Source organism: Terrapene carolina, unplaced genomic scaffold (assembly GCF_002925995.2).
Source record: "Terrapene carolina triunguis isolate 2854851 unplaced genomic scaffold, T_m_triunguis-2.0 Scaffold194, whole genome shotgun sequence".
Taxonomy (NCBI): domain Eukaryota; kingdom Metazoa; phylum Chordata; order Testudines; family Emydidae; genus Terrapene; species Terrapene triunguis.
The window spans coordinates 981071-1008253 of NW_020664545.1; the positions used below are offsets into that span (position 1 = coordinate 981071).

Genomic DNA, 27183 nt, shown 5'->3' on the forward strand with positions numbered 1-27183 from the left:
CCTTAGCTGTCTCTGTCCCAGTGCCCAGCCCTGCCCGCCTGTGGGAGGTGTCCTGGCACCTGAGCAGGGCGTTTCCTTCATGTCGCCCCCCCCCGATGATTGCACGTGGAGCCTGTTTTGGCTATGAAGGGTCAGGTTTGTCCCCTTGGTTCTGTTGCCCAGGGAGGATTTGGGTCCGTGAGCTGGTGCTCCTTGCGGTGTGTGATTGGTCAGAGTGAGGTGGCAGTGCCAGGCGGCACCGAGGGATGTTGGCGCAGTGTCTGCTCTGCGCAGAGTCCCGCAGGAGCCGCTGTTGTGTGAACGCCCCAGTGGCTAACTTCCAAAAGCTGTGGCTCTCCCCTTTCGCTGCCCAAGTTATTTACTCCAGTCTCCAGAGCTGAGAGACAAACGGGACCTCGATGAGCTGCGCCAGGCTCTAGCTGGGAAGGGAATGATGCTTGCACCCGTGTCTCGGGTGTAGCTCCTTACCTCCAGTGCTGGCACTTGTGGAGGCCAATCAGCATGTTCCCATTTCTGCAGACAGGTAAGAGCTTGCCCACTTCATGCAAGATTTCCCACCTCTCTGCATGGGCGGGAAGGCAGGATCGAGCAACGAGAGTTTTGCCTGGACTAGCCCGTCTCTGAACTAGGGTGTCTGGGTCAAACGCAATCAGACCCCCGGCTGTGGGCAGTCTAGATGTGACTCCAGCCAGAGTATGGTGGTGCCAGACATGCAGGGGCTGGGGATCCTTCCTGACTAAATACAAGCCCTGGTTTTCCAGTAGCTTGAACTGGCCCTTTCAGGGGCTGTTCCTTGCCCCACGTGGAGGGGGAGTGAAATTAGCTCAGTATTAGACCCTGCAAACGATGGACGGTTCATCAGCCTCTCCCTGCCCACAGGCCCCTCGCCGAGGAGAGCGAGGCATTGGGCTCTCGCGGGAGGGCAGACGATGCCTGGCTCATGCTCAGAGCAGCACTGGCGGGGCTCTAGCTCTGAGCATAAACTCTAAATCAGCCATGGAGCCTAGTCCGCTCCCCATCCAGCACTGGCTAATGCTGGTGGGCCAGGTGTCATGTGACGGCACTTCCCAGGGAGCCTTCCTCTGCCAGGCCCTGCAGACAGGAGATGCCAAAGCTCAGAGCAGGGCCAGCATGACCCCCCACCCCCGATCTCGGTGCCTCTCCCACACCTGGCAGGGAGCAGCAATGAAAGCTCTCTCACCAAGAGCTCTGTGAGAAAAGCCTCCTGGCTCTGTGGAGCTGGGGAGGCCAGTGTGTGACCCAGGGCACCAGATGGGGTTTCACAGGCGTTCACTCCAGAGGGGCTGTTCGGCTTCAGGCCTTTCACAGAGATGCTGCTAGCGAGCTCCAGCCCCGGCGGGCTCATGACCACAGCTCCTGTAAGGGCAGGTTTGCCCTGCGAGATGCTGGGGCGGGGGTTCAACATGCCTCAGTGACCTACGAGCACAAGAGCCCTTGGCTTTACTGGACGTAAGCCCCGTTTCCCACTGAAAGCCAAAGGCACTCGCAAAGTGCCTCTGACTCACCTGCTCCCACGCCAGCATCCCCTCGAGGGAGTTCTCTCTTCTGCCGGCACCGGGCCCCTTTGGCCCAAACCTCTGTCCCAGGGGCTCGGCCCTGGGACGCACAAAGCTGCTGTGGCTCTTGCTTTATTTGTACAGAGAAGGGTAAACAGCGAAGTCGTCTCAGGTGTGAATGGAGCACTTAGCTGCCTGGCAAATATTTGTTCTTGTTCCATGGCTCTGGCCCAATACACCCCTCCCGGACTTCACCCTTAATCAGCTTAATAGACACAGCCTGCTCCGACCCGCCCAGCGCAATGCTGCCAAGCTAGGATGGACAGGACCAATAGCACGGGGTTTCTGTGCTCATTAACAGCGATCAAGCCGTTAGCTTTGCCTTGTCTAATGAAGATGTTCTCGCCCTGGAGTCTCTGCCCAGGAGATACCCATGGCAGTGATGGCCCATAGGGAAACCCTGTTCTGCTTCCCAGTCGACCTGGTTCTCCCCACCCGGCACTGTGAATGTTGGCATTTTGCTGAAGTGTAAACGCTGACCCAGATACCAGGTGGAGGAAGCCAATCCCTGTGAATTCACACAGTGGCCAGGGGGCTGCAGGGGTTGAGCTGGGAGTGGATGTGTGACTGCCAAGCATGTAGTTTGCAGATCTCTGGCTACGTCTGGCATGGGAACCAGCCGCTCACCCCAGAAGGACAGAAGCGACATTTCTGGCTAGAAGAATGTGTTAAAACTGAATAATCAGATGTGGGATGCGAGGAATCGCTGTCCCAGCTGGGGTGGATTGTGTTTGTTCCTTTGGCGAGTTTTTTTTCTTCCAGGTAAGTGCGTAGGGCCAGATTTGCTGGTTCGCGCTGGCTGCTCTGTGCCACCACAGCAGCACGAAGCAGCTGTAGCATCCTGAATCCAGCCTGAATCCAGCCCTTGGTTTCCCTCGCCTTTGAGCAGGGCTCTGGCTCCTGCACTGCCACGATATGTTGCAATGAAAAGAGGGTGAGTAGATAAGGGGGTTGGGGAGAGGCCCCACCATGAGCTCACGCAGGGAGGTGCTCTCCTGGTTGCATGCAGCAGTGAGGGTGATTTCATGAGCTAGGAGGAGGATGGGGTGAGTTTTGTTCCCCATTAATACCCGCTGTGATTCTCCCCTGGGAAGCCGCGAGCCGCTGTCTGTGTTTAGATTTCATGGCTTGGTTTGCGTGTTGCAAGAGCCCCCTGGAGCCACAGAGGAGGCGTGTAGCCTGACTCTGGATGCTCTGTCCTGGCAGGACCCTGCTGTGGTGCAGCTTGGAGCTGAGATGGGTATTTCCATTGCTCTGCTGGTCCCTGGCCTCACCCACTGGGGCGGGAAGGTTTAGCCAGGCCCCGTGGGGAGCTGCGGTGGGTTTTGCCAGACTCCAGGGTTTGTGATTTTATTGGCTATGACCTTGTGCTAGGTTCGTGCTCTCCCTGGGGCACCGGGTGTGTGATCACTGCTTCCTGAAGCACAGGAGGAGGCGAGGGACGTGCTACAGCAGGCAGCGCACCGAGTACTTCTGAGAAAAGCCATTGTGCAGCCAAGACTGCTGCCCTGGGGCCCCACCCAGCGCTCATACCCCTCATCAGGAGGGCTGCGGGGCCCCTTGGTGAGGACTGCGTGGGGTGCAGAAGGGCCTGTCGTCAGCACTCTGTGCACCACCCACGTGGCCTCTCCTTGCTTCTCCTGCAGCAGCTGCCGCTTCCTGCGGAGATCTACTGGTTGCCTGGGGTTTTAAAAAAAAATGCAGCGGGTGCCATGGTAACAACAGGGAGCAGAGCCCCAGTGGGCGGGGTGCTGAGCTTCCTGCTGAGCTGAGAGCGCCTTATAGCCCCTCCCGCGTGCAGCCACGCGCCCAGCAGGCGCTGAGCCTGGGGAGATCTGTGCAGGCAGGGAGAAGTGGCTTCCCCCAGGATGCACCCACATGGCTCCAGACAGCACAGCGCCACAGCCTGTCGTGCGGGGGGTCGTGTTCCTGTGGTGCCCCCGGTTTGCACTGGCCCAGCTCAACTCAGGGTTTACATCCTCTCTCCTTTCCCTGCTCCGATCCTCCACCCAGCCTGCAGAGCAGCAGCATTTGTGCCCCGGGCTGCTCAGCGCCCTTGTGCTAAGGAGACGATGGACAATCATGCCAATCCCTCTGGAAACCCCAGTCCGAGAGCCCAGACTTTCCTCCCCACACTTATCCCTTGCAGGCTGGCCGGCAGGCAACGCACAGGAGGCAACACACAGGAGGCAGCTGGGTTGTTGGCTTGGGTCTGGCGTGTGCCTCCTTTGGGGAACCCTCTGTTCGGACTGAGCGTGAGGGCAGTTAGGCTCCTGCTGTGTAAATGCCCTAAGCAGACGGACAGAGGGGGCTCACTGGACAGAGGCAGAAACAGCAATCTCCGTGGATTCTTCTGCATGAAATAACACACCGGGTATTCAGAGAGAGCCTGTACCCAAAGCTGCCCTTTTCCAGCGCTGCCATCGGCGATCCCAAAGCACTTTACCTGGGTGTAGCACTGGTCGTGTTTATTATCTGGATTACGGTAGTGCCCGGAGGGCAGGCCCCACTGTGCTGGGCCGTGCACAAACTCCCAGCAGAACCAGCCCTGCTGCGCCCAAGAGCTCAGTCTAAGAGTAACATTTTCAAAAGCACCTCAGTGTCTTAGGAGCCCACGTTTCATTGACTTTCAATGGGACTTTGGCCCCTAAGTGCCTGTGTTAGTTTTGACAATCTCACCCTGGGTCTGGGTTTTACGATACCCGTTTTACAGCCAAGGAACGAGTGGCACAGAGAGACGAGGGTCTTGCTGGTGCAAACACTCACCAATGGGCATAACTCTGAGCACGTGATTTCAGTGGGTCTGCTCACCTGCTTACAGTTAAGCACGTGTCAGTGTCTGCAGGATCGTGGCCACAGGCGAGTCACATAGGCACCAAAAATGGACTGTAGCGTCGTTGAAGAACCCGGCCAGAGACACTAAGTCCACTTCTCCCCTGCAGAATCGAGAACCCAGAGTCCTGACTCCCACTCAGGTTAATCCGTTGGGCCTGGTTCTCCTTTGCCCTGCACCTCATGTTTCCATTTCTATCGACGCAAAGAGAGTGCAGCGTGGTGGGGAAGTGAGCTGGGGGTGTTTTCCACTGGTGTTGCACTGGAGAAGCGTCAGGGCGATGCAGGATCGGGCCCCTGTGCAAAGTGGGTGTGGCACTCTGCCTTTCTGACGTGACAGCGTTTGGTGCCTGCTCTGCGTTGGTGTCCCGAGGTGCCAGGCAGGAGGGAGCTGGGCTCGGTGCCTCTCGCAGGCTCTTCCAGGAAGCTCCGTTGCATTTGAGTCAGAGCTGCCCCTCGATAACTGACAGCACCCTGGTGGGCTCTTCCCAAGGGCCTTGCCCCGTGGGTGGAGAAGGCACATGCTGCGCACGCCCGGCACTGGATCTGCACATTGGGTGGCTGGGCTTCCCCTCACCTTCCATGATTGCATCTTGTCACAGGGTCTCAGTCCTCCTCGGCCTGCACAGGTGTGCCCTGGCTAGGCCTGGTTAGGGGCAGGGTAGCACCTGGGCGCAGGAAATATGGGCCTGGGTGCTCTGGAGCCCGAGGCAGGTCCAGGGAGTGCTCTGTGCCCACTGGTGTATAAGGAGTTGGGAGAGAACTGAGGCTGAAAGAAGCCAAGGGCCTGCAGAGCGGGGGGGGTTCTGGCCACTCTCGGTGGGTGCTGGATGGAAAGCCCAGGAGAGCATCTTGGTGGCCGCTGTTCCGTACGAGGGGAAGGGAGCTGGAAAAGGACCCAGCAGGGTTAATCCAGGCGGGCAGATGTGGGTTGTGTGTTATTGCGATGATGGAGCCTGTGACCTCTGGGGGAGTGATGGGGGGGGAGCCCAGGAAGGAAGGAAGATGGGGGACTGAAGAGAAGTCCAAAGGGACAAAAGGCAGCAGAGCCAGAGGTGTATGAGTTACAATGTGGGACTTTAGTTTACTTTGAGACGTGCATAATAATAAACTACCCTGGGACAAGGGTGTTCTCGGCCCAGGGGAGTGTTAGGACGGACCCCAAGGTGTGTGGGGGGGACTGAGGCCAGGCGACTGCGGGGCAGCTGGGAACCTTTGGCTGAAACTGGGCAGGGCCACTTCTAGAGTCCCATTATTGCGGGAGGGAGGTAAGTGGGTACGTGGGGGCCATGGATGTCGGTATTTAAAAACTAACCTCCAGGAGTCCAAGGGCTAGTGAGAGCCCTGGAAAATCTTGGATTTCAAGAATTTAGAAAAGAAAAGTTTGGCTCCTGTGTCAGTATTTTGCTGTGATTTGCAATTTATGTACAGGATGAAAACTGTACATACCCTGTTTCCCCGAAAGTAAGACATCCCCCGAAAATAAGACCTACTTCCAGTTTTGCCTCTTGCTGTAATATAAGGCATCCCCCCGAAAATAAGACCTCCCCGATAATAAGGCCACCCCGGAATATAAGGCCCCGAAGCTCCAGGAAAAATAAGACCTCCCCTGAAAATAAGACCTAGCGCATCTTTGGGAGCAAAAATTAATATAAGACACTGTCTTATTTTCGGGGAAACAGGGTAATATACATATTTTGGCCTTTCTGGCAATAATTTGGGGCCTCTTGAAGATTATTTTTTGGGGGACAAATATCCCCCTTCCACCCCAGTATCACCAGCAGCTGAAGCACCTGAAGTTGGGTTGAGTTTTGAGTTGGTAAAGTACCCCCTCGTCTACAGGACAACCCCCAAGGGCAGACGAAGTTCGCCCACAGACGGAGTTTGTCTGCCGGCTTAGTAGCCCCACTGCCCCAGATGACATTAGCGAAGCCGAAAGAAGCTCTCTTCTGTCAGTGTAGCTGCATCTACGCTGGGAGTTTTGCTGTCACAGCTGCGTTGGCTAGTGGTGTGTGGCTTTTTCACGCCCCTGATCGCTATAGTTATTATGTCAACAAAACTTTGGGCAAGGTGCCCGATGGGCCAGCCTATGTCTGGTGACCGGTTAATCGTGTGATTCTGCTGTTTGGCCAGTAGGTGCCTCTGGTTCCCTGCTCTGAAACACCAAGGCAAAGACGCCTTTTGGTTCCTCTCTCTGAGTGTTACTGAGCAGAGGGACTCTGGGCTTGCTTTGCTCCGTGGCTCCCGCTGGGTGGCGGTGCAGACTGCGGAATATGTAACGCTGTGCGCTAAACAGAAAATCCCTGTGATTCTGGAGTGCCTGGCTCTGTGCAAAGCCCTGGTGGGAGCAGTGGGACTAATCACGAAATCAGGCGCTCCCTGCTAGTGACGGTTTTCCCTTTTGTACGTGAGGAGAGCACGTTCACTGTCAATGGCACCGTCACCACCTTGTGATGCTTGTGCCAGGGAACTCTGGGATCCTGTCTGAGCACAGGGAGAAAAGTCAACCTCTTTCCTCTGCACAAGGTGTGATTAGTGAGTGGGGAAACCTGCGACACTGGGAGGAAAGGGAGAAGATCGGAAACCAGCTTCCTCTACCATGGGAGTGCAAACGCTATTTATCCCCATGGTAATCGCCTGGCATCACTGTGAGGGCAGCTAGGGCTCTTTGGGGGACTTCCGCTGTGCATTTGGATCTTTCACATGTTGGGATTTCTTTCATGTTTGACTTTCTCAGGGAATTGACTGCGTTTCAGCGCCTGTCCTTAGGATAAGTTCAACGGCACTGCAATGACTGATACAGCCTTAACTCCCATTTAATGTGGGTGTATTAGGGAATTAAGGGGCCGACACAGCTTTGGGTGGGGTGGGTGTAGCCCTGATGGAGAACTCCATGGGTACCTTAACTGAGCTAGTTTTGTCTTTAATTTTCTTATTTGTTCTTCCATTAGATCACAATGCTGAACACTTATATCACGCTCTTCTCTTCAACGTGCTTTACAAACGCTAATTAATAAGCAGACCTGGTTATCTCTGACATTATTTACATGCTCTAGAGGTTGAAATGGGCTATCTGTTGTCGCCAGAATGGCATAAGAACACGAGAATTATCATACTGGGTCCAACCGTGGTCCATCTTCTCCAGTGTCCTGTCTCTGACAGTGTCCTGCACCAGAGCTTCGGGGGAAGTGTACACAACAGGGTAATGTATGGAGTGATCCATCCCTGTCTTCTACTCCTGGCTTCTGGTAGTCAGAAGTTTAGGATCACCCAGAGCATGGGGTTGTGTGTCCTTGATCATCTTGGCTAATAGCCATTGGTGGACCTATCCTCCAGGAACTGATCTCATTCTTTTTTGAACCCAGTTATACTTTTGGTTTCACAACATCCCCTGACAACGTGTTTCACAGGTTAGTTGTGCATTGTGTGAATAAGTACTTCCTCTTTTTTGTATTAAACCTGCTGCCTATTAATTTCATGGGGTGACTCCCAGTTTTATATTGTGGGAAAGGGTAAATAACACTTCTCTAGTCACTTTTCCACACCATTCATGATCTTATAGACCGCCATCCTGTCCCCCCTTCGTTGTCTCTTTTCTAAGATGAACAGCGTAATCTTTTAAATCTCTTCTTGTATGGAAGCCGTTCCATCCCCTTGATCATCTTTGTTGCCCTTCTCTGAACCTTTTGCAGTTCCACTCTATCCTTTTTTGAGGTGGGGTGACCAGAACGGGACACAGCACCGTGATTTATATAGTGGCAATATGCTATTTTCTGTTTTATTTTCTATCCCTTTCTTAATTGGTCCTAACCTATAGTTAGACTTTTTGACCACTGCTGTGCATTGAGCAGAAGGTTTCAGAGAACTATCCAGGGTGACGCCAAGATCTCTTTTTTTGGGTGGTAACAGCTAATTTAGCACCAGGGTCTTGTATGTATGGTTGGGATTATTTTTTCCAACGTGCGTTACTTTATGCTTATCAGGGCAGTAAGAGGAAAGGCCTCTGAAACTCCTGCAGTTAGATTTGGGTCCCTACTCCACAGTTCTCACAGCCCCTTGAAATTGAGGGGGCTCACAGGAGTCAGGTGCAGAGCAGCTGGTGCAGGCCCATAGACACCTTTACATTGCCCAGCCTGCTAGAACTGGAGTGCTACAGGTGAGCCAGAGTGGACCGATTAGCAAAGCTGATGTGTCATAACACTGCCGCCCCAGGCGGCCAGAGGATGCGTGATCGGCGAGTCACACCAAGACAATGTTGCTCTTCCTATTGGCAAAGTCTTCTGAAATCAGATGTGCGACATTCCGTTCATGTCAATGGGACGTTGCCTAGTGAAATAACATTGCAGGGAAAACTGTTCCTCCACCTGCCCTGGCAGCATCATGCTCACCTCAGCAGACAGGCAGTGACAACAGGCTCGGCAGCAGAGCTCAGTCCCACCCTCAGAGACTCGGGCGCACAGCTCGACGCAGCTCGGAAAATTCCTGCTTCTCAATGCATCTGTGCCTACCCCCATTCAGAACCCAGGCACAGGCACTGTGAGGGGCCAGTGGAATGCATGGGCCAGAATGCTCTCTGGAGAGACCGAGCATACAAAGAGCACGGACAGGGAGGATGTTCCAGAGTTTAGGGAATGTGGGTTCACTGCTATTGGTACCCACACTAGGTAGGTCAGGCCTGCCTTACATGTGCTACGATCACACCCCCCGCCCCCGATTGCAGTGCAGACAGACCTAGAGTCTCTCTGTGACTCGGTTCCCTATCGCTAACATGCAGACAGTACTTCCCTCAAAGATGGTCAGGATCAGATGCAGGGGCATGGGGGCCATGGACAGAGTGGGGAAATTTTCAGTCTTTTACAAGGGCTCAATTGAACTCCCACTGAAGTCAGTGCAAGTCTTTGCATTGACTGCACTGGGAGGTGTATCAGGCCTTAAAACAGGACAGCAAGAATGTCTCTGGGCATGAGGAGTGATTGTACCCTGAGGTACCCACAGGGATGACAAGGAGCCTCCCAGAGCTGCCTGTCACAAATTAACCCTTCCCATGCTGTGGCACACACCCCATTCCAATTGGAATTCACATGCGAACTCCCATTGCACGTGGTTCCGCTCCTGCAATCTTTATTGCGGTTTGCATGGTGGTAGCGGGCAGACCCCTGCCCCCGCTGAGCAGGGCACTGCACATACAGGTAACACAGCAGCAGGCCCTTTCCCTGGTGCTGTACCAGGCAGAAACCTCCTAAGGAATTAAACATGGAGCTTTCCGAGCTGACCACGCCTTGCACGGCTTCAGCCCAACATGCTCCACCATGGCCGAGAGACTAACGCACTCCGAGCAGGAGTTCTGGAGAGGCAGGGCCTGGACAGCGTGGCTGGAAGCGATGCTATATTATAGTCCTGCTTTCTCCAGCCAGTGGTGAGTCACTTGTCTTCCTTGGCCCACCGCCACCTCCAGGCCTGGGGGCAGAGCACACGCGATGCTTAACAAATTACTTCATTAAAGTGAAAACTGCTGGAGCTGCTTTAATCCCTTCGGAGTCCTGGGCCATTTTACTGCCTTCAGTCACTTTCTACAGCCAGGCACGTGTCTTTGCATGATTAACAACAGAGACACCTGCACCGAAGATCAACTCCGTATCCACAGAGCCTCCAGCACAACATTGTCTTACCTTTCGCCGAACACCATAGGCAACATGCGTGTTTGTCCTGGGTAGTGGTGCACTCCATTTACATGAGAGATGATGTAATTGTTCCTGGGCTTTGTAGACGTGAAGCATAGCACAGTGCTAGGCCACTTACAAACCTTGTACAGCACTAGACTTGGCCTGGTTTAAAAACACAAGCAAGACAAATTGCTCATTAAGTAATTGCAAGAGTTCTGGGTAAAACACACCACTTTACAGCCCTGGGAGTGTAGAATGTGATTCTCTCCCAGAGTGGTTCTCTCTGTGGCTCCAGTTTGGTAAATCAGGCTGGGGCAGGTATTGAGTTCAGTGCCTAAGGCTGCATCATCGGCACCCCTGCTTTTAGGAGAAGAGGGGGTGTCTGCTGCTGTACAAGCACATGGGTGGAGCAGCAGCTAACCTGAGCTGTTCCCCTCAGTTCCCTAGTGAGAAGCCCCATAGCATCAATCTTGTCAACCAGGCTTCTGGGAAAGTGGATTGTGGTCACTACTGTACTGAGTGCACGTATACAGTTGTGGGGACGCTGGGCTCAGCTACATTGAAGTGGGAATGGGGAGCTGCTGGGTTATTTCCTTTGAAAGCATCAAACACTAAGATCCTGAAACTCCTCTTTGTGCCCTGCAAACACGCTCTGCGTGCCCAGTCGCCCCAGAGAGCGCGCTGGCTGGGCTGACTTCTTGCCTGCAAGCGTGCTGGCAAGCTGCAGGGTTCTGGGTTTGGCCCAGTGCTTCGCTTGTGAGCTGTGCACTTTGTGCATTGAAACTGTGGCACCAAATGCACGTGGGGCAGCTGTACTTGACTCTGTTAAGTCGCATGGGGATGCAGCCGAGCAGCGAATGCGGAGCGTCCGGCGGGTTTCTTGGCATGGCCTGTACTGTAGCTTGTGTTACTGGACTGTAGGACAGGGACAGTTGGGAATTTGGAGGTGGAGGAGCAGGCGGCATTTGCAAGGGGTCAGAGGAGGCGGCTGAAGCTGGGCCTGGGGACAGAGGACACACGGGCAGGATGTGGCACATCCAGAATTGAGAGATGAGATGGTTTCAGAATCCGTCCGTTTGGTTTCTGGATATCATCTGTCTAGACCTAGGGACCCAGCAAGTGATCACCGGAGGGTCAGCCTTGCCGGGGGACCACTCCCAGCCCAGTGCTGGGCGAGCTGACAGACAATGCAAGGGGCAGTTTCCTAATGTTTCATAGACTATCAGGGTTGGAAGGGACCTCAGGAGGTATCTAGTCCAGCCCCCTGCTCAAAGCAGGGCCAATCCCCAACTAAATCATCCCATTAGAATCACAGAAGTGTCTCTGGACCCCTTTAGAAAGAAAGCGCGGCTTGTATCGGGTGTCTGCGGGCATCTGCCCTTCTCCTCCGCCCGCAGTTCCCAGCCAGGGCAGGGCAGGCTCGGGAGCGGGGATCTGCGGCTTTGCCCAGTGGGGGAAAGTTGATCTCCAGAGCGGGGGGGGGTCGCTGCATCCCCCGGGCTCTGCCTGCAAAGCCCCAGCCAGGGGGGGCCGGGGCCGGGCGCGGGGCTGGGGGGCTGCTCCCCCCCCATGCCCAGGGCTTTGTTTTGCACAGCTCGGCCCATCAATCTCCCACAGCGGGGCCGCCCCCGCGCGGGATAGGCCGGCGGCGCCCGGGCCGGCGGCTCATTGGGCGCGGGGCGAGGGGGCGGCCCGGCCCGGCCCCCCACATGGCATTTAAAGGGCCGCGGCGCTGCGGCTCCCCACAGGCTGCTCCGCCCCGCCAGCTCCCGGCCCCGCGATGCTCTTCGACCGGCTCCGCCGCTTCTGCGTCCTGCTCGACTGCCCCGAGCTGGACTCGCCGCCCGTCTTCAGCCCGGGCGAGGCGGTGTCCGGCCGCGTGGTGCTGGAGCTCTCCGGGGAGGCGCGGCTCGGCGCCCTGCAGCTGCACGCCCAGGGCTGCGCCAAGGTGCACTGGACCGAGTCCCGCAGCGCCGGCTCCAGCACCGCCTACACCCAGAGCTACAGCGACCAGGTGCCGTTCCTGAGCCACCGCGACACGCTGCTGGCCCCGCCAGGTAGGGCCCGGGGCGGGCGGGGGGACCCGATCCTCGGGCTGGGGCGCCGCCAGGCACCGGCTCTGGCTCCTGGCCGGCTGGCTTCGCCCCGGGACGTGTCTGGCAAGGGCCCGGCCGGGGGCTGGCGAGCTCGGAGCGACCCCGGGGGCTCCCCGGGGCTGGCGAGCTCGGAGTGACCCCGGGGGCTCGCTGGGGCTGGCGAGCTCGGAGTGACCCCGGGGGCTGGGGCTGGGGCTGGCTCGCTGTAGCCAGCTCCGAAGACTGCCCCGGCTGGGAAAGCCTGAGACCGCTGCTCAGCCGCCGTCTGCTAAACTTCTGCAAGACGTCGGCTCGACCCTCAGCAGAGAGGCACAAATGACAGCCGGAGCTATTCTTAGTCCCACACCCTCACATAACCGGGAGATGGTGCCGGTGATCAGACAGGAGCGGGTCCTAGGGGGTGTTTAGCAGACAGAACGACGGGTCTCTTCCCCCCCCCCCCCCCCCCCAATCTCTCTCTCTCCTTGGAAATGTTTGAAGAGGGATTGTGTGTGCATGTTGAGCTGTAGGGGCAAAAGTTTGTTTGCACATCAGTTACTTCAGTCAGACTAAATTGAGTTGCCGTATCTTTTGCATGCTGCAGTGCAGGTGAGGAAGATCTTGGCATGTGGGTTTTGATCGTTATTAACCCTGGAGCTCCCTGGAATGTCTTCTGGGTTCTTAATAGTCAAAATATATTAACTTCAATAAATCTGATATTGCTCTATTAAATGAAGAATATTTTGTGTTCAATCTAAACGACACCCTGCGAAGCCCCTTCCTGTCTTTGTGACAACTGTTGTGAATTCAGGTCTTTATTTTGCTTTTCTGTGTCAAATGCTTCAGCAACTCCTTCTGAGTCAGAATGAAAGTAACTACAGGAAGTGCAATCCAGCCATTAGAAACGTGACAGCCAAACAGCACTCTTCTGATAAGGAAGTCTTGCAAGATATATACGATCATATTCACCTTAAATCTTTTTTTTTCCTCCCCAGACAATGGTGAAGTCACAGTTCTGCAGGCAGGAAAACACGAATTCCCCTTCACGTTTCAGCTCCCAGAGTAAGTTCAGCTTTATTCTTTGTGTTCGCACCACTGCAAGCGTCTGTGGGACAGGGGGAGGGGGCAGTAGAACTGTTTCAGTGCATCAGCAGCTCCCCAGAGTAAGCCCAGTTTAAATATGCACACTCTGGGTGTTTGCTCTGTAGGTGGATAAAGTGTCTCCTTGTGAATCCTGGGAAGAACCCCCCCCTAACCATTGTCACTTCTCCCTGGGCAGGACTCTGGCCACCTCCTTTGAGGGCCGGCACGGGAATGTGCGCTACTGGGTGAAAGCCAAGCTGCACAGACCCTGGTCCGTTGTCAAGAAAGCGAAGAAAGAATTCACCGTGATTGAGCCCATTGACATCAACACCCCGGCCTTGCTGGTGAGTGAATGCCAGCCAGAGTTCAGCTCAGTTCAGAGAGCTGAGGCCCGAGCCGGTGTGCTCAGAGCTGACCTTAGCTCAGTCTAAGCTTGAGCAGGAGTGACACGGGGGGCCTGACTTGAGATGCCTTTAAAGGGCCGGATGTTCAGAACATGGCACGCACCTGCCCTCTAAAAGCACGTCTGCAGCTGGGCCCCCCAAAACCGAGGTGCTCCAAATGGAGCTTCTCTCAATCCCGCTTGAAAACCTTGTCTTAAAAACGTGGGCAGCCAGATGAGCATCTGCCCTGCCTGTTGTGCTGGCAGGGGGCCTCTGCACAGCAAAACAGGAGACCTGTGGCAGCGAGACTCCGAGCCAGGCCAACTGACTTGGGCTCGCTGGACTTGCACTGTAGGGCTAAAAATATCCATGTGGACATCCGGGCTTGGGCTGGAGCCTGGCTCTGGCCCCCAGTGAGGCGGGGGAGGGGTCTCGGAGCTGGCATGTCTACACTGCTAATCTTAGCTCTGTGTGCAACTCGGGTGGGTTGACCTGGACCCTGAGACTTACTGCCGGGGGTTTGCTCTTGCTTGGTAGATGTGACCAAAAGATGTGGGAGGAACCATCCCTGGGACTTTGCCCTCTGCTCAGTGGGTGACTAATCTCCATGATCACAACTCTGGCTGGAGACAGCAATATGAGGGAGGGCCGGGCCGGCTGTGTGGAGATCCTGGGAGGGAGAGGTGGGTAGTGGCTCCTGACTAGAGAGCACTGAAAGTGACTCGCTTCTGTCCCTTCCTCTAGGCTCCTCAGGCTGGCGTGAAGGAGAAGCTCGCTCGCGCCTGGTACTGCAACAGGGGCCAGGTCTCTGTATCCGCCAAGATCGACCGAAAAGGCTACACGCCAGGTAACTCAACGGGCCCTCGCTGTTCAGTAGCTGCCCCGGGGATGTAGAGGGGCTTGAAAGGAGCTGAAGGGTTTATGGCAATGGGGCTCCTAGAGCCGTGCTGTGACTGGGCTCTTCATACTGGTGTGAAGCTCCAGAGAGGCCCCGGCCCCTGATCACTGCTCAGATGTGTCCTTGGCCTGGGCAGCTTCCCGGGAACAAATGCGGGAACGGGGTGGCTGGAATTGCAGGAACAAGATGTAGCTTCACAAATGCGACCCCAGGCAGTTCTGCAGCTAAGCCGTGTCTGGTTTCTCTCGTGCAGTGCACGCCACGTGGCTGGGCCAGTGGGTTTTATCAAGCCTGTCTCTTCTGCCAGGTGAGGTCATCCCCATCTTTGCTGAAATTGACAACTGCAGCACCCGCACTGTAGTGCCCAAAGCTGCCATCATCCAGACTCAGACGTTCATTGCCCGGGGCGCCAAGAAGCAGAAGAAGTCTGTGGTGGCCAGCATAGCTGGCGACTCCATTGCAGCTGGGAAGAGGGAAGTGTGGCATGGCCGAGCGCTGAAGATCCCTCCCGTGGGCCCCTCGATCCTGCAGTGCCGCATTATCCGTGTGGAATACGCCCTAAAGGTAGGCTGGGGAATGAATCTGACCCGCAGCATGAGGCCTTGAATAAACAGGCTGATGGGCTTCTCTGGCAGCTGCCTTACATGTCCCACTGCCTTAAATTCTTACCTGTGCCCGAGTGGGGCTTGGTCACTCTGCCGAAGTGCCCTTTCTGTGCTGGGCCCCTCATGCCCGTGGGTCAGCTGCCTGCTTGAGGTGCGGCCTGGCTCTGTGGGGTGGGTGGCAAGGTGGATTCCTGGGTTCTTATCCTGTGCTGATATCCAGTCCCTCCTTCCCCATTCCATCATCAAACTACGTATTTGCCTGTGCAGGTAAAATCTCGTATTCCTGCTGGAGAGGCTGTCTGCCAGCTTCCTCCCGACCCTGGCGTAGCAGCCTACCAAGGGAACCTGTTGCTGGCCAGGCCGTGCGTGCACCCCTCCACCCCCACCCCATCAGGGGGAGAGTTGGGTGCTGCCTGTCATCATGGGCTGAGGGAATGCTAAGAAGTGACCCCTGTGTCCTCCCCCTCAAAGGTCTGTGTCGATATTCCTGGGACCTCCAAGCTGCTCCTGGAATTGCCGCTTGTGATTGGGACAATCCCACTGCATCCGTTCGGGAGCCGCACATCCAGTGTCAGCAGCCAGTACAGCGTCAACCTGGACTGGCTCCGAATGGTGATCCCAGAGGAGCCGGAGGGTAAGCGACTGTTCTCGGTGCATTGGGATCCAGCCGCATGGGGTGACAGCTCCAAGTGAGAGCTGGTCCCGAGGGAGTGTCTGGGCAAACTGGCAGCCTTGTCCTCTGCCCCTGGACTCTGCCTAGCATGTGGCTTTGTGGGTCTTGTGCTGCAGGAACCAGGTATCCATGGGAGGGGATGTGGCTGAATGCAGAGGTAACTACCTGCACGTCTCCTGCTAGCAGATTCTTGCCTAATCACACAATGCCTCTGTTCTCCTTCCAGCTCCCCCTGAATATTCATCTGTTGTGTCCAGTGAAGAGTCGGCGCAGAACCTGTCCCCGCCCTGCCAGGATGAACTCGGCAATGGCTTGGAAGGCCCTTTCTTTGCTTACATCCAAGAGTTCCGCTACCGTCCTCCTCCACTGTACTCCGAGGTAAGTACGGCATCCCCCTGGGGGTTGGGCTGGGGGACCCTGGCTGGGATAACTCTCCCTCTGGTGTCTGGTACAACACTTCTTAACTTGGCCTTTCAGGTGGATCCAAACCCCACATCGGACAGCATCCGGCCACGCTGCATGACCTGTTGAAGGAAGTGCCACTGAGTGCAGTTACTAGAATACAAATCCTGTGGGGATGAGAAGCTTGCAGACTCGCAGGACTTCAGCCCTGGGTATCCAGATCGGCGTCCAAGAGGCTATTGCGAGGCCGGCGCTCGTGTGGAGCTGAGAACCTGTTCGCTCACTGCCGCTTGAAACCACCTGTTGCGGCTACATCCCATGGACTGACTCCTCTTGCCCCAAAGCTGAAACGAGGGTGTTGGACTTGCCATGTGGGGTCAGAGCAGCTCCTGAGCGCGTGGTGCAAGGGAGGCAGAGGAGGGTGGAGGGTTAAGAAATCTTCTGCAGGAGTATGGGGTTCAAACAAGCCCCTTCATCTTGCAGCTACCATGGTCCTGCTCCAGCTAACTCCTGCCGATAGAAAACAGGACAGGGAAGTGCTTCTCAGGATTACTGGAAAGCATTTTAATCTTGCTCTGGGTAAGGGTTTAAACACCATGGTAATCTGAGGGCACCCTCCAGCTATTGCATTCTTATAAAGTCACCAGGATTTCAGTCTCTGAAGAATTAAATGGGGTTGTTCTCCCCAAACTGAGGCTCGGCCCTTGCTGTCCAGCACCCATGAGCCTTAAGTTGTGTCCCGGGGTGCCTGCCGCTGGGGCTGTGCATTGCATCTGGTCTAACACTCCGGGAATTAAATGTGTAAAGACTCTTCCCTTGAGTCAGGGATTGTATAGGCGCCAGGGGGCCGAGAGCTGCAAGCTCAGGGAAGAACTCCTGTTCTATAAACAGCAAGACTTATGGTGCCGTCTTGGTCATCAGCTCTAGTTTGGTCCCTGCCAGGCATCAGACAAACGTGCAAAACCCACTGAACCTCCCACTGATGCAGAAAGCTGTGCCTTGATCTTTAAAAGGCTTGTGCCTTTGGGGCTGCTAGAATTGTCCCAGTAGCATTTGATTGCCCTCAATATATGCCTGAGTAAAAGGTGAATGGGAAATCGGGAAAGCTGCCAGCCGCAGGGCCACACAGTCGCTGACATGGTCAGTGTCGGGTAGCCCAGCACTGGAGGGTACATGCAATGAGGCCTGTAGACACTAGGCTGAGTAGGGAAGAGCCTTAAATCCAGTCCTGCTGCAGGTGAACTTGCCTGTGGACTTGCTGCCTTGTTAACACTTCACCCAGCACCTCGTGGGTGGGGAAGAGCCACAGGTCTGCCTGCCATTAGCAGAGTGAGGCAGATGCTGCTGATTGTAAGCACTGAAAGCTGGTAAATCCTGTTGGGAAGGGAAGACGAGGTTGTAATGAAGACTGCTTGGATGCATCTGCCTTTGGCTTCAGGCTGGTCTTACTGCGCACAGCGCAGACTAGACCAGAGATCTTGGCCATTGATCGTTCCGTGGGGAATGGTGCATTCCATGGTGTGAGGCTAAAACTGCCTGCAGTGGCCACCCCCAGCCTGGGGGTTAGAACCACTGACAGCCACAGTATTCCAGCTCCCAGCCAAAGCAAAAGGTCCCTAACCAGCTTACTTTAGCTATGCAGTCGGTTTCCTCCACTAGGAACTGGAAAGGCAATTTTTTTTATATACATACCTGTCACTGGTGGGTTTTTTTTTTATATTTTTGTCTAATTCTGCTTTTGTACAACTCCAGGTTTTGAAATAAACTCTTGTTATACTGAAGTTAATGTCTGAATAGTGTCTTGAACGCTCCCTCCTGCCCTCTTCTGCTGGGCTCACCTGTTAGCATGAGCCCAGTTCTCCAGGGCACACCGCACATGAACAGCAGCTTGTACAGCTGTGACCTAGAGGGGGGGAAGGCTTTGGGTCACCAGTTTCCATCTGTCCCTCACTCCCTGGATTCACAGACCCAACCTGCCATCCTCCTAGCTGCACTTGTACAGCTTGTATTTATGGGGTCCCTGGGTTAGATCCTCATGGATCTGGTGTCTGAAAGGGCTGTTGTCCCTTCTAGCTGGCGCTGCAACCAGCTTTCTCTCCTATCGGAAGATCAAGCTGCACTCCTTCCCTGTCCGCTCTGAACTGGGCCAGGTCTTGGCCACTAGCTCCCCTTTCCAGGCCTGAGGCTTGCACAGGTGGGGCAGGGCAGGGCTAATTGGCTTCACAGGCTCTCATTAACCCTCTTGTTGCCAGTGTGGGGCCTGTCTGCACCATCACAGCACATGTGCACCTAGGTACCTGCACTAGCTGCGAGTAACCTTGGAGACCTGTACCCCTGAGTGGAAAGTGCATGAGCTAGTGGGGAGGGGATGTGGCCAGGGCAATACCCTGATGGTCCCAGCCAGCTCGAGGAGAAGCTGTACCTGCCTGGCTGCATCTCCAGGTTCTGTAGGTGAACAGTTACTGGCAGTCCTGCCTCTGGGACTTTCCATGTGGATCTTCCTCGTTCCTCCAGTCTTGCTGACCGGCTGTCCCTGGGAGCGGCGGCTGCAGAATATGAAGCAGACATTGGGACCCCACAGGCCTGTGTCACTTGTACAGATCTCTGCTCCAGCTGCACAGCCAGGCTGCTCTGGGGAGTCCTGCAACACCCTCTGCCCTGGGGTGGAATGTGGGGTGATGCTGATGTGTATTTAGGGGAGTTCTCAGCCTGCCTGGCTCTTCCAAGCAACAGCAGCAGCTCCCTGCTAATGCTGCTGCATTTCCATAGTCCCCAGCTAGGGATGTCTGTGTTCTGTCGATGCCCTTCTATGCTTGGGGCCCAGAGCTGTTCCAGACCCTGATGTGCTAACCTGGCCCTCTCCAGTCACTGGGGGTCAGCCCCCCGGCTTCTGACAAGCTCAGGACTGCTCTGTGCAGCTGTCCAGGGGATCCCAAAGTGACTCCTGATCTCTCCTGAATTCAGCGGCCTCATCCCAGCCCGTGGTGGGAGGGTGTCACTGACCCCTGCTGCAGAGGGATGCTGAAGTGCACAGGAGGCCACACAAAACGTGGGAGTTGGAAATGGAACCTGAATCATGACCCCAGGTCTTTGCTCTGAGCTGCAGCCGGGCTCAGAAGTAGGCCCCACCTGTACTGCGCTGAACGCAGTGTGCTATTTGGGGTGGGGTGCCTTGCGAATGATTCCAGGCTCTGCGAGTGGAGCAACGGCAGGTGCTGGAGTCAGCAGAGTGTTGGGGGTGGTCGGTGTTGTCCAGGCAGTGGTAGCTGGGAGGGGAGGCGAAGTAGAAGTGACAGGTGCACTAGGGCTGTCCAGCAGATAACTATCCCCCAGTGCTTCCTACAGGACCTGTGGACTGGGCAGTGCACGGCTCTTGTAAGCACTTAGTGGCTATGCATTGCGGCCTGGCTGGCTCAGGCCTGCTGGTCCCTAGGGCCTGATCGCCCCTCCAAAGCCTGGGAGGGGTGCCTCAGGCTGCTGGGCGTGGGATAGGTTACCCCACACAGCTCCAAGAGACCAGCATAGCGCCCTACATTAGCACTGAGCCCCTTGCTGGGGGTGGCACTTTGGGGGCAATGACTGTGGAGGTGCTGGGTAAGGGAGGTGCAGCAGGACACCCAACCCCTCACACCCAGTGTGGGGCACAGGGCGGCACGCCAGGCTGGGCACAGGGACTCGTACAGCTTTTAACACGGTGCAGCAGCGCCCGGCCTGCTCTGTGATGGTGTGGCTGGGGCCAGAGGAGGGGCCAGGCTCCTGTGCAGAAGGGGGCACGTCAGCTGCTCGTTAAAGGCGTCTGCACACTTCCTCTTTTACCCCCCAACCCAGGTTAATCAGGGTCCCAAAGCAGACGCTGTGCGTGACACTCCTATTACCTGTCTCTGCATGGTGCCCTGGGGCACTGCCTTGGCCTACGTTTGCTTAATTAATTTCCTGTTTTTGGGGATTGTATTTTTCCACCCGTGGGTTCTATTCGTACTGCAGCAGCCAGAGTGCTGTCCAGAAGCCAAACGCAGCCGCCCTGATAGTGCGGACCTGGTGGGCCCCAGCAGGGAGCCACTTGGCTCAAATTGGAGCCCTGTATGCTGGGCCCTGTCAGCACCACGGGCTGCACCCTTGGCTTAAGCTACAGCACTTTGTGCCATAACACAGCGGTTTGCAAACTTTTTTTTAATTTGAAGACCCCCTAAAAAATGTCACATGGCAGCCCGGCCCGTCTCCGTGTGCCAATGGGCTGCAGCGCGCTGTGCTCAGACACCTCGCAGCATTCGTGCTGCTGTTTGCAAACAGGGTTATGCCTCTGTAAAGAGGCGGGCTTTGGTCTGGGGTGGGATGGGGCTGTGCATGGGCCAGCACCCGGGTTTACGCTTGGCACATGTGCCCTTGCTCTTTTTTATTTGTTTTCCTAGTGAGTGCAAAAAACAGCCCAATGTTTACGGGGAAACATGTCCCATTGTGATGGCAGCATTCCCACAGCCCAGCTCTCCCCGCGTGACCCCTGGCATGGGGACAGTGTAGTCTGAGCTGGGCACTGGCCTGGTGCCTTAGGGAATCCCACCCAACTAGGCACCAAGTCACGCTACGGCATGGGACTAAGGATACATGTTGTTTTTCAAGCAGAGCTTCTTCCAGGAATTCTCCCCGGGTTTGTTGTAAAGCCATCATACGCGAGGCTAATAAACCAGTTGGTGCATTAGGAGGACATGCTATGTCTGTTTCTAATCAGAGGAGGCCTGGAAAATGTCTTTCACCGTGTACATAGCGTATTACACATAGATGTGCTGTGCCTAAACCCAGGACGCCTACGTAGTGTGTGTTTGTGTGCAGATGAGACAGGCTGGCATCACGCGACCAGGTTTCATAATAGAAATAAATAATGTATTTGGTAGGTGCTTTGACCTTTTTACTCACCAATCTGTTTATCTCCACAGGTTCCAACGTCTCGTGTAAAGCCCTCAGCCTGCCTGCGTATTTACAATTCCTTTGTTTATAAACTCAGTGGGGGTTTTGTGTGTGATGCGATTTACCATCAGAGTCCAGGTGCGGATGCAGCGACTATTACAGCGGCGTAATAATAATAACAGCAACTCTCCCTTTCGCCCACCCTCTCTGGTTGCCTTGTCCTGGCCGTGAGGCGGGCGGCACCTCGCACCATGGGCACCAAGAGTTGTTACGAACAAGAACATTTGTCAGTGACAGGTTGCAGTTCATTTCCCTGTTGCTCTTGCCCCCGCTTCCTTGGATTGGTCAGTGGGCGTCGGACCAGGCCTTTAGGTCTCAGTGTCTCTCACAAATGTATTTTACAGCTGCCCATAGAAGAGCAGGAGCTGTCCCTCCGGCATGCACTCCCTCTCTAGCTCCCTGTGGAGTCCTGGCTGGGGATGCAGTGGGTGTGGGGCTCCCAGGTCCCCAGCGCAAGCCCCTGCTGCTTGGCCTTGTTTGCTAGTGGCAGATGCTGCAGCGTGGCAGGGACGGTGCACGCTGCTGCCCATCTGTTTGGTCACAGCCATGATACAAGGGGCTCTCAAGCAACTGACAGTGAGCGAACAAACAAGTCGTTGCAAAATGCAGCCAGTGCTGGGCTGGCTGGTGGCCTCAGGGATTTAACATTGTGACTTGGGCTCAGGCTAGTGAGCTGACAAAACCTCCGCCCCCTTTGGCTTAATTGTCTCCACTGTCGGCAGCCGTACAGAGCCTCCGAGGAGCGACGGGCTCGTCTGGCTTGGCTGAGGCCAGCGGGAGCTGAGTCAAGCCCTGCATAAGCCTCAGCCACAGAGCTGCCCTTGGGAGGGTCCTTTTGGGCACACTGGCAGGCGCAGGGCTGGCACGCTTGTCCACTGCCTCGGCTGTTGTGTGCAGGAGGCGGCGTATCCACGGTTGCCCAGCCAGAGCTCTGCGCCGGCCACACATCCACACCCCCCTAAGCTGCAGAGCTCCCAGCAGCCTTCCCCACGCGCCAGGCTGGGCAGGGTGGGTGCTGAATCCAGTGTGTGTGTGTGGGGGGGGGGAGCCAGGGGTGATTAGCAGCCTGCAGAAGTGCCCAGCGTTGCGTTCTTTTGGTTTACTCGGTCAGGAAGGCGCCGTCCTGCAGGGAGGCACAGACCGTCCTGTACGACGCCACTTACACAACGGCACCCAAACAAGTGCACAGCGTGAGCAGCACATGTGCGGCGACCCGATCCCGAGCAGGGGGCGTGTTGTGTTATTACAGTGCTGTGCCTATTTATAGTGCCAGGCCCAGCTGGGAGGAAAGGCTTTGGAGACCCACCGGTGGTCGGTGGTCACTAGCTCAACTCGCTCCCTTTTCTCAAATTTTATTTGATTTAAGGGTTTGTTTATGCTACTTTTTTGTAAGCTCTCTCCCCCTAGCCAGGAAATGGCCCAGCCCACAGCTGGCTCTGGCCCACTGGGCCCCTCCCAGAATCTCAGCCTCCAAGCAAGACACCCTGAATTGGAATCAGCTGGGGCTGTTTGCTGAGCAGTCCAGGGCCAGCCTGTAACCCTTCCGTCGGTTTCCTAGTACTGCTGCTTTCAGCTAACCTAACGGCTTCCCTGGATTCCCCCTTCCTCAGTTCACTGTCAGCAAGCCCTGGCCCTGCTCACCAAGTGCCCCTGGGGTCTCTCTTTCTGTCCATGTTGCACAGGGAAGGCAGGGGCATTTTCTGGGTGTTAATCCTCTCTGGCCAGACCTGTGAACATGGAGTGTGCGTGTCCTAGGCGGGAAAGCAGAGAGCACCCCGCAGCTGGGTACCAAGGCAGACAGGTAACTCGAAAGAGCCCACACCGGTGGCTGACACACAAGGCCAGCAGTCACCGTTCGACCGATGCCTCCTTGGGCTGGTGCCGCAGTTGGTGAGTTGGAAACAAGGTGCAAATTACCGAGATGCTCCCAATGAGCAACAAACGGGCAGTTTACGCAGGAGCTCCCATGGCAAATGCAGCAAGGCTGGCTGCTAATGGCGAGAATCCTGGCCACACCTGGAATGAGCCACAACTCCTTTTTGGGTCAGGACCCCTACAGTTACAGCACCGTGAAATTTCAGATTTAAACAGCTGAAATCATGAAATTTATGATTTTTAAAATCCTATGACCATGAAATTGACCAAAATGGACAGTGGATTTGGTAGGGCCCTGCTGATGAGCTTTCCTGTTCTGCTCATGAAACTGATATCCCCAGGTAACTAATCCCCTTCTTGAGGTCCTGGTGTCCCTGCTGCCTTCAGGGTAACTTGAGGGCAGAAGCCAGGGGGCCCAGGCGGTGAGGTATTGTACTGGCAAGCTGTGTGTTTATGGGTGGAGCTCTTTTGGGGTCATTGTCCTCTCCAGCAGAGGGTTAAAACTCCCTGGCAAGTGGGGGGCAGGCGAACCCGCCAAGTGTGAAATGCCAGGCTCGTGGGATCAGGTGGTCTGGCCGGCTGACGGGGACAGACTGTGCGGGGAGGGGCTCTGTGACTGGGTCTTTGCCAGAAGATGCATTGGGGATTAGTGGCGGGGCTGCTGTCTGTGGATCCCGGAGCTGCAGCTCCCCACAGAGAGAAACAAGCGAGCCCAGCACTCTACTGGCAGCAGCCGTGGGGGGGGGACTTGGGCTGTGACCAGGCAGCTTGTGCGCCTCAGGCTGGGCTGGAGCAAACCAACGGAGGGGCTGGCTCTGCCCGGCCTGGGCCCCTTACATGCGGGCAAAGGGGGTGTGCGGCCAGGCGGCTGCCAGTAAACCCCTCGTGCTGAGGGTTACCAAGCCCCACAGGCCTGAGCCCAAACAGGCCTGGCCCAGAGCAGTGCAGCCCCATGCCCCTACAAATGTGGGGCTGCTTGGAGCCATAGGAAGCTGGGGCTGACCTGGTAGTGACTGGCTTGAAGCGCTTTGCTGCTGCTTTTGTCCTCTTCTCCCTCTCTCACGCTGCCCATGGGCTTAGAACAGTTTCCTCCAAGCTCTCTGCTCTTGCGCGGATCCTGTCCCCCCCCCCCCCCCAGTGCGCCATGTTGATCGTCTGGGTCACACTGGAAGCTCCTTGGGGCTGTTTGAAAATAGCCTCATAAACATCCTCTCACTACTTCACAGCCTCAAAACCTGCCTGCAGTTCCCCTTCTCCTTATGTGCCTGTCCCATGGGCCTGGGCAGGTGGCACCTGAGTGACCCCATTGTGCAACTTGCATGGATGGTGCAAAACAGGGCAGCAGAGGCATGTTGTGATGAGTGAGAATCAGCAGCTCCTCTCCCGCCCTCTTGTGAAACACAACTCCCTGCAAACAAACAGCTCGAGCCTCTAGTGGAAAGTTTGGGGAATGTGTCCCCGAGGGTGGCCCATTCATTGCAACTGCTTGTCACAAACATCCCATTAACGTCAGCTCCACCCCCCCTGCACTGGGAGTGCCAGGACACTGCTATGCACTGGTTGGGAGCTGCCTGGCCTCTTGCGTACGGTTCTGCTTCTGCTCTTGTAGTTTCTATTAATATAAAATGTATAGGCAGCATGTTTAGAACAGACACAAGGAAGTATTTTTCTTCACACAACGCACAGTCACCCTGTGGGACTCATTGCCAGGGGATGTTGTGAAGGCGAAAATTATAACCGGGTTCAAAAAGAACTAGATGAGTTCATGGAGGACAGGTCCAGCAATGGCTATTAGCCAGGATGGTCAGGGACACAGCCCATGCTCTGGGTGTCCCTAAACCTCTGACTGCCAGACACTGGGACTGGACAGCAGAGGACCAGGGCTGGAGACATTGTCACATGCAGCTGAATCATAGAATATCAGGGTTGGAAGGGACCTCAGGAGGTCATCAAGTCCCACCCCCTGCTCAAAGCAGGACCAATCCCCAGACAGATTTTTACCCCAGTTCCCTAAGGGGTCCCCTCAAGGATTGAACTCATAATCCTAGGTTGAGCAGGGCAATGCTCACACCACTGAGCTATCCCTCCCCAGGAGGGTTTCTCAGGCATCCCCCGCTTGGGAGCAGGGTTGAAAGAGACGCTTTGTCGAGTAGGACTGGTCTCTTGGTGCCAGTATCACTGACCGGCTGTTTCTGCTCAGGCTCAGGGAGCTCTCGGTAGCATTTGATGGGGTGCTGTGTCTGACTTCAGGGGTGCAGCCGGGCCCAGGGAAATGCTCCCTGGTGACTTGAGTCCTCTCTTGAGGGCCTCAGCCAGAGAATAGCGATACGGCACCTCCGCCTGGTGACCCTGCCGTGGGGCGCGCTAGCGTGTGGCTAAGGCACGGGGCTGGAAGTCAGGAGAGCCGGGCTCTGCCACAAACTCCTTCCTCCTCTGATGCAAGGGGAGTCACATGGATTCTCGTCCTCGTTCCCCTGACGTATTAACGGGGACAATGCTCCTCGCTGCCCGGGAGAGGGCTTGTGAGCAAGCCTTGCTGTCGTGTCTCGGCCAGGCCCTGTCCCAATGGATCGTCCTGTTTGTTCTGTTCTCTTGTCCTTCCCACCCTGCTGTCCCTCTCAGTTTGATCCCCCTGCTGTGTCTGGGGGCTCTCTGAGTCCAGGCAGCCTCTGTGCCCGGCGCTGTCAGAGCAATAACAATGCTGCTCTGAGTTGTGCCTGGGATTCCTAGGCGCTGTGGCAATATACATCAGCATCCCCACCCCCAGAGCCATTCCTTGGCTACGCTTGCTAGGACTGTCCACCATTTGGGGGCTAAAAGAAACCACCACCAAGTCCCCTCTGCCCCTTTCTGTTTGTTCTGCTGCATAATCATTAAAAAATGGATAGAGAATAAGACGGAGAATATCTTATTGCCCTTCTATAAATCCATGGTACTCCCACATCTTGAATACTGCATACAGATGTGGTCTCATCTCAAAAAAGATATACTGGCATTAGAAAAAGTTCAGAAAAGGGCAACTAAAATGATTAGGGGTTTGGAACGGGTCCCATATGAAGAGAGATTAAAGAGACTAGGACTTTTCAGCTTGGAAAAGAGGAGACTAAGGGTGGGATCTGATAGAGGTATATAAAATCATGAGTGGTGTGGAGAAAGTGAATACCGGTAAGGAAAAGTTATTTACTTGTTCCCATAATATAAGAACTAGGGGCCACCAAATGAACTTAATGGGCAGCAGGTTTAAAACAAATAAAAGGAAGTTCTTCTTCACACAGCGCACAGTCAACCTGTGGAACTCCTTGCCTAAGGAGGTTGTGAAGGCTAGGACTATAACAGGGTAAAAAGAGAACTAGATAAATTCATGGAGGTTAAGTCCATTAATGGCTATTAGCCAGGATGGGTAAGGAATGGTGTCCTTAGCCTCTGTTTGTCAGAGAGTGGAGATGGATGGCAGGAGAGAGATCACTTGATCGTTACCTGTTCGGTTCACTCCCTCTGGGGCACCTGGTATTGGCCACTGTCGGCAGAGCGGATACTGGGCAGGATGGACCTTTGGTCTGACCCAGTATAGCCATTTTTATGTTCTTATGTGATCAGAACTCCTCGGTATGTGGCTCCCATGCAGAGGAAAATCTACGCAGACATTTCCTCTTGGTTTTGCGGTTTCATGTGCTCCTGTTGCAACAGAGGCATCTTGAAGTCACATGACTTTTTTTTACAAATAGGCTGTAGCACCCGGCACAGGCAGCCAAAGCTGCTGCCGCTTCCCCCCTCCTGTCTATCTCTGACTGTGGCTAAACTCGCCTTGGGCTGGATCCTGATCTCACAGACATAAATCCAGCGTGACTCCGCTAAAGTCAATGGAGTTACTCCAGATTTAGGCCAGTGTTACTGACGCTGTCTCTAGCTGTATTTGGCCTCTAGGCCAAGTTAACTAGGTTAGTGGGGGAATACACTGAATACTTTATGGGACATGACATGTTTAGCGAGTCTGTTTGCAGATAAACATACCTGCCTAGATTTCCTGCACACCCACAACTGTGCTGCTGTTCCAGAGCCAGTGTCGCGACGTTTAGTTAATACCCTGCCTGTATTGAAGTGGTCGTAGGTGACGCCTGGGCCATTTCTAAGCTTGGATTGAAACCAGTAATACAT

General features: G+C 55.3%; 1 protein-coding gene across 2 annotated transcripts in view; it reads left to right on the forward strand.

Moving 5' to 3' along the window:
* ARRDC2 (arrestin domain containing 2) overlaps positions 1 to 17909 on the forward strand; it is an 18408-nt gene extending 499 nt beyond the window's left edge. The window contains exons 2-9 of one of the 2 annotated variants that reach the window (XM_024194235.2): positions 11821 to 12129; positions 13143 to 13209; positions 13427 to 13574; positions 14358 to 14460; positions 14819 to 15075; positions 15588 to 15750; positions 16016 to 16167; positions 16267 to 17909. In XM_024194235.2, the coding sequence (XP_024050003.1) occupies positions 11821 to 12129; positions 13143 to 13209; positions 13427 to 13574; positions 14358 to 14460; positions 14819 to 15075; positions 15588 to 15750; positions 16016 to 16167; positions 16267 to 16320 (1253 nt within the window). In that variant the 3' untranslated portion in view covers positions 16321 to 17909. The remainder of the gene's footprint in view (positions 1 to 11820; positions 12130 to 13142; positions 13210 to 13426; positions 13575 to 14357; positions 14461 to 14818; positions 15076 to 15587; positions 15751 to 16015; positions 16168 to 16266) is intronic. The other variant, XM_024194236.2, reaches the window with a different exon arrangement.
* Positions 17910 to 27183: the final 9274 nt, after the last annotated feature.